Source organism: Arxiozyma heterogenica (assembly GCF_036370985.1).
Source record: "Arxiozyma heterogenica strain weizmannii chromosome Unknown scaffold_18, whole genome shotgun sequence".
NCBI classification, from domain to species: domain Eukaryota; kingdom Fungi; phylum Ascomycota; class Saccharomycetes; order Saccharomycetales; family Saccharomycetaceae; genus Arxiozyma; species Arxiozyma heterogenica.
In genome coordinates, this window is record NW_027042671.1 from 1108456 (window position 1) to 1119805 (window position 11350).

Consider the following 11350-nt stretch of genomic DNA (forward strand, 5'->3'; position numbering starts at 1 on the left):
AAATGTATTTATTCCCATATTCCTTAATTATTTTCTTTCTGTCCTCTGTATATACAAATACATCCATAGGGAACACATAATACATACATATATACATGGATGTACACTAATTAAATACCACTGTATCTTGCTAAGTCAAATAACTATATATATGTATACTTGTGTTAATATAGTCACTGTTATTAACTCGCTTAAACTTATGGTTATACTTCTATTTCTTTCTTTTTTGTAATATAATATTCAATTGTACGTAAGCTAACATATCCAATAACTATTGTACTCACATGAACAGTAGAGACATACTATAGAATTACTCTAACAATATTTGAAGAAATGGAGATTCCTTTTAGGTAGCAAAGGAAAAAAGGGAAAGAAAGAGAAATAACATGCTATTTCCCAAATGCAGAGAATTGCACACTGATGATATATTATACTTACTCTACATGTTAAGAATATTATACACAAAAATGTAGATACACAGAATTTCGTAATGTACCTTATTTTGAAAACATATGATATCTCTTTTTGTCTTTTACTGGGTGTAGAACTTTCAAGATTTACAAGATACAGGAGAATGTCCCCTCTATATGTGAAAAATATTGTAATAATAATAATAATAATAATTATCCAAGGATTCCGATAATGTGAAAATTTTCTTTTTAAATAAGGAACATGTAAAACTATCATAACACAGTCGTATTTTTGCAAATGTTAATTCATAGATATATTATGTCTTGTTATTTTAATGTTATAATGCAATTAAACTCTTATTACTTTTTTTTGAATTTCAATATCTTCTCATGACTCTTGGTTACAATTAGAGATCCATACACAGTATTAAACATCCAGCTATAATAATGTCAGATTAACTCTTAAAAAGAGTAAATTTCCTGAATATTAAATTGATAAATTTTCATGTTAATATTCCACCACAGTATATTCTTAAATGTTGTTCAATGTTCAAAGATTAAGATAAAATTTCTCTCTATTATATTATCTTGTCAAACATTAAAATAAGATCATCTGAATAAAAGACACAACAAAAATTATTGAACAGGGAAAGTAGCACCGTAGAATGGAATAAAGATATAATCAAACTATTATTCATTATATTAAATCAATGTATCTTTTATCATCATTACCATAAGCATTGGAAATCAAACATAAATCAAATACATCTATAATAAGATTGGAATTAGTAAGGATAAATATCCTGTAAGATATGAATAAAAAGATTATACAGTAAATTTATTTATTGATATAGCATAATTGTATCTATGTTTATAACAGTTATCATTATGTGTTAATTTCAAAAGAGTATTGCATATGATCATAAATTATTATAACAGTATCATTCGATGGATAATGAAGTGATGTGGAAGATATAATTATATTTTTCATATTGAAAATATTAGTAAGGGATAGTGTTCATGTAATATTGGAATATGCTTTAATAGATATATTTATTATGACAGTAGTAGTATAACAGTAAATGGTTATGGCCTATTAATAAATGTCTTCCTTAGTCACAATCTAGGTATGAAATAAGTTGTTATGAGGGTATTCTCTATAGCCAGTTATGAATGATTATTAGGTGTACAATGATGTAACTATACCATCTTAAATAGTGGTTTGGCAATGTTCAAAGTTATACCATATAGTAAGCATATCGTAACTGTTTATTTATGGTTAGATGGATCTGCATTTTATATGGTTGTCAATGAGTGTGGTTATTATTGTAATTGATTTTTTTTTTTTTTTCGAACTATTTTTTCAAATTTTGAAACAAGGAAAATTGACAATTGAAATTTGAATGAAATGAGATTGGTGGATAATGAAAAGAAAATGATGGCTGATGCTAAGAGTAATTAAGTGTGATATGTTTGTACAGTATCATTCTTGTCTAAGACATAATATCAAGAGAAGTTGTATATTAATGAGGAGTTCATAGTTTAAGAGTGATACCATACAATCTACCAGTTATTAATGTCCAAATGAAGTAAGCAGTTCAAGAGTAAAGACATAATTGAAAGAAATAGTGGTTGATATGAACTTAGTCTATTATGTATAAATCCATAGTAAAGATACACATTAATATCATGATGACAGACACTGTGAATAACATTGTATGTTATAGGTTTAAAAGAGCAATAAAATTTACTGGATGATATTACCATATTAAACATAGAAATGTGGGTGTAAGTATGAGATGTAATAGAGTAATCATTGATGATTCAGATTAATCCAGTGTATTAAGTTTACGTTGTTTACATCTTTTCTACATTCTACATATGAAAAGAGAATGGTCTAAATTTATTGATCTATTTATCATAAAACAAATGACTCTATCGTTGTTATTTTTATTGTTTCGAAAATTGTGGTTCACTCATATTTTGTGATTTAAAGAAAGAGATAGTAATATATATGTTTCAGAAACTTTTTAAAAGGAGCTCATTGTTTTGTTTACATTGATATAGTTGGTAGATTAAGTATAAATTGTTCATATAATCAATTGACATGGGAAAAGATATCTTGGATGGTTTCCAGAGAACTATGAGAAATGTTATGTGTTTAATAATACAAAACTATTGTTCAGAAAACAAGATCGATCCAACAACAATCTGCAATTCTCACATATGGTAAAAACTAGAAATCTGTAAAACCTGTTTAAAGCTTTCATTTTTGAGATAACTTTTGATAAACGAAACTGTGTTAAACAACTATATTATCCTTCCACTATTTCTATTCAGGTGTTTGTTCTATAAAAAATATTTAAAAAATAATATTTAATTTAAATAATCTTACTTGTTTATGTATATCATAAGCATACTTTTATAAAGTCAACCTTTAGGGTTAGAACCCCAAAGAAACCAAATGTGATGTTTTTTTTTTTTTTTTTTTTTTTCCTTTTGCCATAACACTAAAAATGTATTTCAAGTCTTTAAAAAGAGTAGAAAGTTGTATAAAAAGTTGCATGAAGAGTATTAAATATTCAAAAGATAAACAAGATACTAAATCTTTACCACCAACTGTCCTTTTATTAAAGTTGTGTATACATACAACAAACAAAATAAGAATTGTATGAGAAACATAACAACAGGGCATTGGAATTCACACACAATATTTGTTTTCCTACTCATGTTTGTTCTTGTTTTTTTTTTTTCTTGTTATTTTTTCGCTTTGCCCCCCTCCCCCCTCGCCTCCGACGGCATCTGTGTGTTTTTATTTTTTTATATAGGTTGCACCATTTTTTTTCTTCTTTTTTGTTTTTGTTTTTCCCGAACAATGGCTCCACTTTTTCGAAGATTGGGATATTTTTGTATTGGAAAAACCCTAAAAATCCTTAATGGCGGGTAATCCCGTCCTTAGTATTCGAAATAAAAAAAAAAACGCAAAAAAACACAATAAAAAAAACAGGAAAAAACAAGAACAAACAAGAAAATTTTCTTTTTTTTTTTTCATTGTAGATCATCGTTTTCGGGCGGAAAGAAAAAATTCTTATTTTCTCAAAAGAAGAAAGCACACATTCCATACACAAATCACAGTATTCATTAATGTATGACACAATGCTGACTCTTACCCATTAAGCACCATAGATAACACTACTATGTTCTCTATTGTTTATCTTTTTTTTTTTATGCCAGATTATTGTAATCTGTAATACTTTTATTACTTTTTACCGGGTGGGAAATCCTCAAATAAAAAAACAAAACAAAACAAAGCAAAACAAAACAAAACAGTGTGTATATATATATATATATTTATAAAGATTTCAACAGAATGCATGGTATTATAAATCTAAAACAGTCTCATCTCCAAGCTATTAATTTTAAAGATCTGATTTCTATGTTTCATTTGGAAATTTTTGCTTTAATACTTATCTTCCCGTTCGATGACGAGAAATGCATATCCACCTAAAGTGAAAAAATATCTCACTAAATAAATCATAATATACATCCATATATTAATTCCCGCATCAAGACAGTTTCTTTTTTTTTTTTTTCCCCTTTTTTTATTTGATCTTTTGAGATATAATCATATCTTTGCAAATCTTAATAAATATAACACAACATGGTATTCCATTATAAGAGCCTCATCGCAATACTGTTAAGTTTACATACATATTTGCAATTTGCTTCAGCTGCCTTTGCACCTGCTGCATGTAAAATTCCAGAGGACGGTATCACTGGGGCCACCGTCAGATATTTTAACTACCCTCTATATGATGTTACTAGTTATAAAAACATAAGTTTTTTACTAGGTGGCTATCTAAACAATCCATATAATGGTACAATCACTGGTGTTCTAAATCTAGCATGGGATTCAGGCTGGCCAGCAATCAATCCTCCTTATGGATATACTGGCGTCCCTATTTCTAACTTCCTGATGGAGATTACCGGTTATTATAAAGCTCCAATGACCGGTCTTTATACTATCTCCACTAGAGTCGATGATTCCGTTACAATTTTCATGGGTGCCGGTGTTGCATTTGAATGTTGTGGCCAACATAAAGATTTTGTGGCCACAAACTTCGTTTTTTCAAATACTGGTAGTGCAGAATTTGGTATGGGTACAGCTGCACGTGCTATATACATGGAAGAAGGTTACTATTATCCTTTCAAGGTTGTGTATATTAACTACATGCAAAGAGGGGTATTAGATATTTCAATAACTTGGCCAAATGGTACTGTAGATGATACTATAGGTAATCATCTACGTAGTATTCCAGATTCTAATAAATGTTCAGACATACCTTTCACCTATACTGGTTTTAAAGCATACACAACAACAACGTCTACCATCAAAACTACAATACCTGGCATATACGCAGTTACTACTACTTCTACACGTACAATTACATCAAACATTAATAACTATAACGATGAAGTTGTAATTATCTACTACGAGGCAGATCCAACATCAACATATACCCTTTCGACTACAACTTCCTACACCAGAGGTTTGGTCAGTTCTGCTACTGCTGTCTCCACATTCACTTCCTATGTCACTGATTCCAACGGTAACAGCACCCCAGTGGATGTTGTTATTATCGAGACTCCAATTCCAAGTACTGTTACATCCTACACCAGAGGTTTAGTTAGTTCTGCTACTACTATCTCTACATTCACTTCCTTCACCACCGACTCCAACGGTAACAGCACCCCAGTGGATGTTGTTATTATCGAGACTCCAATTCCAAGTACTGTTACATCCTACACCAGAGGTTTGGTCAGTTCTGCTACTACTATCTCCACATTCACTTCCTATGTCACTGATTCCAGCGGTAACAGCACCCCAGTTGATGTTGTTATTATCGAGACTCCAATTCCAAGTACTGTTACATCCTACACCAGAGGTTTGGTCAGTTCTGCTACTGCTGTCTCCACATTCACTTCCTATGTCACTGATTCCAGCGGTAACAGCACCCCAGTGGATGTTGTTATTATCGAGACTCCAATTCCAAGTACTGTTACATCCTACACCAGAGGTTTAGTTAGTTCTGCTACTACTATCTCCACATTCACTTCCTATGTCACTGATTCCAGCGGTAACAGCACCCCAGTTGATGTTGTTATTATCGAGACTCCAATTCCAAGTACTGTTACATCCTACACCAGAGGTTTAGTTAGTTCTGCTACTACTATCTCCACATTCACTTCCTATGTCACTGATTCCAGCGGTAACAGCACCCCAGTTGATGTTGTTATTATCGAGACTCCAATTCCAAGTACTGTTACATCCTACACCAGAGGTTTGGTCAGTTCTGCTACTGCTGTCTCCACATTCACTTCCTATGTCACTGATTCCAGCGGTAACAGCACCCCAGTGGATGTTGTTATTATCGAGACTCCAATTCCAAGTACTGTTACATCCTACACCAGAGGTTTGGTCAGTTCTGCTACTGCTGTCTCCACATTCACTTCCTTCACTACCGACTCCAACGGTAACAGCACCCCAGTTGATGTTGTTATTATCGAGACTCCAATTCCAAGTACTGTTACATCCTACACCAGAGGTTTGGTCAGTTCTGCTACTGCTATCTCTACATTCACTTCCTTCACTACCGACTCCAACGGTAACAGCACCCCAGTTGATGTTGTTATTATCGAGACTCCAATTCCAAGTACTGTTACATCCTACACCAGAGGTTTGGTCAGTTCTGCTACTGCTGTCTCCACATTCACTTCCTTCACTACCGACTCCAACGGTAACAGCACCCCAGTTGATGTTGTTATTATCGAGACTCCAATTCCAAGTACTGTTACATCCTACACCAGAGGTTTGGTCAGTTCTGCTACTGCTGTCTCCACATTCACTTCCTATGTCACTGATTCCAACGGTAACAGCACCCCAGTTGATGTTGTTATTATCGAGACTCCAATTCCAAGTACTGTTACATCCTACACCAGAGGTTTGGTCAGTTCTGCTACTGCTGTCTCCACATTCACTTCCTTCACTACCGACTCCAACGGTAACAGCACCCCAGTTGATGTTGTTATTATCGAGACTCCAATTCCAAGTACTGTTACATCCTACACCAGAGGTTTAGTTAGTTCTGCTACTGCTATCTCTACATTCACTTCCTTCACTACCGACTCCAACGGTAACAGCACCCCAGTTGATGTTGTTATTATCGAGACTCCAATTCCAAGTACTGTTACATCCTACACCAGAGGTTTGGTCAGTTCTGCTACTGCTATCTCTACATTCACTTCCTTCACTACCGACTCCAACGGTAACAGCACCCCAGTTGATGTTGTTATTATCGAGACTCCAATTCCAAGTACTGTTACATCCTACACCAGAGGTTTGGTCAGTTCTGCTACTGCTATCTCTACATTCACTTCCTTCACTACCGACTCCAACGGTAACAGCACCCCAGTTGATGTTGTTATTATCGAGACTCCAATTCCAAGTACTGTTACATCCTACACCAGAGGTTTGGTCAGTTCTGCTACTACTATCTCTACATTCACTTCCTTCACTACCGACTCCAACGGTAACAGCACCCCAGTTGATGTTGTTATTATCGAGACTCCAATTCCAAGTACTGTTACATCCTACACCAGAGGTTTAGTTAGTTCTGCTACTACTATCTCTACATTCACTTCCTTCACTACCGACTCCAACGGTAACAGCACCCCAGTTGATGTTGTTATTATCGAGACTCCAATTCCAAGTACTGTTACATCCTACACCAGAGGTTTGGTCAGTTCTGCTACTGCTATCTCTACATTCACTTCCTTCACTACCGACTCCAACGGTAACAGCACCCCAGTTGATGTTGTTATTATCGAGACTCCAATTCCAAGTACTGTTACATCCTACACCAGAGGTTTGGTCAGTTCTGCTACTGCTGTCTCCACATTCACTTCCTTCACTACCGACTCCAACGGTAACAGCACCCCAGTTGATGTTGTTATTATCGAGACTCCAATTCCAAGTACTGTTACATCCTACACCAGAGGTTTGGTCAGTTCTGCTACTGCTATCTCTACATTCACTTCCTTCACTACCGACTCCAACGGTAACAGCACCCCAGTTGATGTTGTTATTATCGAGACTCCAATTCCAAGTACTGTTACATCCTACACCAGAGGTTTAGTTAGTTCTGCTACTACTATCTCTACATTCACTTCCTTCACTACCGACTCCAACGGTAACAGCACCCCAGTTGATGTTGTTATTATCGAGACTCCAATTCCAAGTACTGTTACATCCTACACCAGAGGTTTGGTCAGTTCTGCTACTGCTATCTCTACATTCACTTCCTTCACTACCGACTCCAACGGTAACAGCACCCCAGTTGATGTTGTTATTATCGAGACTCCAATTCCAAGTACTGTTACATCCTACACCAGAGGTTTGGTCAGTTCTGCTACTGCTGTCTCCACATTCACTTCCTTCACTACCGACTCCAACGGTAACAGCACCCCAGTTGATGTTGTTATTATCGAGACTCCAATTCCAAGTACTGTTACATCCTACACCAGAGGTTTGGTCAGTTCTGCTACTGCTATCTCTACATTCACTTCCTTCACTACCGACTCCAACGGTAACAGCACCCCAGTTGATGTTGTTATTATCGAGACTCCAATTCCAAGTACTGTTACATCCTACACCAGAGGTTTAGTTAGTTCTGCTACTACTATCTCCACATTCACTTCCTATGTCACTGATTCCAACGGTAACAGCACCCCAGTTGATGTTGTTATTATCGAGACTCCAATGCCAAACAGAGTTACTTCGTACTGTAGAGATTTGATAACCGTAAGCTGTACTATTTCTACTTTAACATCCTTTATGACCACTACAGGTACTGTCTCTGTCCCAATTACAACTACTTATACAACCACCGTCACTAACAGCAACGGCTCTTCCTCTTCTGAGGTTGTTGTTGCTATAATCATCCCATCTCCCCTTAGTGGCTCTATAACATCATCAATTTCTGTACCATATCCCCTCTACGGAAACTCCACAATTTCTGGTAAGAAAGCTGAATCTATTTTGACTGACACTTTAGTTGTTTTGACTACAGTTGTTAATGGAGTTACTATGACTACAACTTATTGTCCAGAACCATCTGCAACTTCTGAAACAGGTATGACTGCGATCATTGGACACAGTTCTATTGAATCTGTTTATACTGATTCAAGGAACCAACAAGAAGAGACTAACTCATTTACTACTGCTACAAATGTGACTCCAGTTATTTCTATTGCTTCTACCACCACGGGTCTAGCATTTACCAATGGTGAAAATCACCCAACATCTAGAAACTCTAGAACATCTACCACTGTAATCGGTAATAATGAGTCTAGAAGATCAGAAACATCGATGCCTTCAATGGTGCCGCAAGTTTCCCAATATGTTTCTGAACAACCATCCTCATCATCAATTGCTATCACAGTACCTCATGAAGGCGTACCTTCTCTTGTATCATATGAAGGTAAGGGTGGTACTATGTACGTGAAATGGAGTATTGCCCATTGCATTGGTTTATTATTATTCATGGTAATTTAAATTGATTAAAGACAAAAAATTTTAAAATAAAGAATTCTAAATAATTTAGTAATTAAATATTTCTATATAAGTATATAGTATTCTAATATTTTTTATATTGTGTATTTTTATTATTTATTTAATTTCCAAATAGCTTGTACAGCACAAATAGATTTGCTCATTCCTAATAAACCATCAATATCTTCTTTTAATTTTAAATAGTTTAGATTATTCAATACAATTATGCAATCTAATAGTTCCTATATAGACATTTTAATACATGTATATTTTTGCTACATGTTTTGGCAATTTTTAATAAAGAGATTGTGATTAGGAAATTTACTTCTGTATAAATCAATTGATCATGGTTTAAAGGATATAAGGTCTTTAAATCTTTTCTAATTAAGAAAAATTGTAATTGTGAAGATTTGATGCTAGTTTAATTCAAAGATCATAATAAAAGGTTTGACACATGTCTTAAAAACAGTTACAATCTTTCTTTACCTGTATTTACTGAAAAGTTAACTAGACAAATGTATTTATTCCCACATTCCTTAATTATTTTCTTTCTGTCCTCTGTATATACAAATACATCCATAGGGAACACATAATACATACATATATACATGGATGTACACTAATTAAATACCACTGTATCTTGCTAAGTCAAATAACTATATATATGTATACTTGTGTTAATATGGTCACTGTTATTAACTCGCTTAAACTTATGGTTATACTTCTATTTCTTTCTTTTTTGTAATATAATATTCAATTGTACGTAAGCTAACATATCCAATAACTATTGTACTCACATGAACAGTAGAGACATACTATAGAATTACTCTAACAATATTTGAAGAAATGGAGATTCCTTTTAGGTAGCAAAGGAAAAAAGGGAAAGAAAGAGAAATAACATGCTATTTCCCAAATGCAGAGAATTGCACACTGATGATATATTATACTTACTCTACATATTAAGAATATAATACACAAAAATGTAGATACACAGAATTTCGTAATGTACCTTATTTTGAAAACATATGATATCTCTTCTTGTCTTTTACTGGGTGTAGAACTTTCAAGATTTACAAGATACAGGAGAATGTCCCCTCTATATGTGAAAAATATTGTAATAATAATAATAATAATAATAATAATAATCCAAGGATTCCGATAATGTGAAAATTTTCTTTTTAAATAAGGAACATGTAAAACTATCATAACACAGTCGTATTTTTGCAAATGTTAATTCATAGATATATTATGTCTTGTTATTTTAATGTTATAATGCAATTAAACTCTTATTACTTTTTTTTGAATTTCAATATCTTCTCATGACTCTTGGTTACAATTAGAGATCCATACACAGTATTAAACATCCAGCTATAATAATGTCAGATTAACTCTTAAAAAGAGTAAATTTCCTGAATATTAAATTGATAAATTTTCATGTTAATATTCCACCACAGTATATTCTTAAATGTTGTTCAATGTTCAAAGATTAAGATAAAATTTCTCTCTATTATATTATCTTGTCAAACATTAAAATAAGATCATCTGAATAAAAGACACAACAAAAATTATTGAACAGGGAAAGTAGCACCGTAGAATGGAATAAAGATATAATCAAACTATTATTCATTATATTAAATCAATGTATCTTTTATCATCATTACCATAAGCATTGGAAATCAAACATAAATCAAATACATCTATAATAAGATTGGAATTAGTAAGGATAAATATCCTGTAAGATATGAATAAAAAGATTATACAGTAAATTTATTTATTGATATAGCATAATTGTATCTATGTTTATAACAGTTATCATTATGTGTTAATTTCAAAAGAGTATTGCATATGATCATAAATTATTATAACAGTATCATTCGATGGATAATGAAGTGATGTGGAAGATATAATTATATTTTTCATATTGAAAATATTAGTAAGGGATAGTGTTCATGTAATATTGGAATATGCTTTAATAGATATATTTATTATGACAGTAGTAGTATAACAGTAAATGGTTATGGCCTATTAATAAATGTCTTCCTTAGTCACAATCTAGGTATGAAATAAGTTGTTATGAGGGTATTCTCTATAGCCAGTTATGAATGATTATTAGGTGTACAATGATGTAACTATACCATCTTAAATAGTGGTTTGGCAATGTTCAAAGTTATACCATATAGTAAGCATATCGTAACTGTTTATTTATGGTTAGATGGATCTGCATTTTATATGGTTGTCAATGAGTGTGGTTATTATTGTAATTGATTTTTTTTTTTTCGAACTATTTTTTCAAATTTTGAAACAAGGAAAATTGACAATTGAAATTTGA

At 33.1% G+C, this 11350-nt stretch overlaps 1 protein-coding gene across 1 annotated transcript; it reads left to right on the top strand.

The window, feature by feature from the left end:
* Positions 1-4071: 4071 nt before the first annotated feature.
* PWA37_002287 (uncharacterized protein) lies at positions 4072-9024 on the top strand (the record flags this gene model as incomplete). The annotated part of the gene is made up of 1 exon (XM_064858884.1): positions 4072-9024. The coding sequence occupies one exon, from the start codon at positions 4072-4074 to the stop codon at positions 9022-9024; it is 4953 nt and encodes a 1650-aa protein (XP_064714707.1).
* Positions 9025-11350: the final 2326 nt, after the last annotated feature.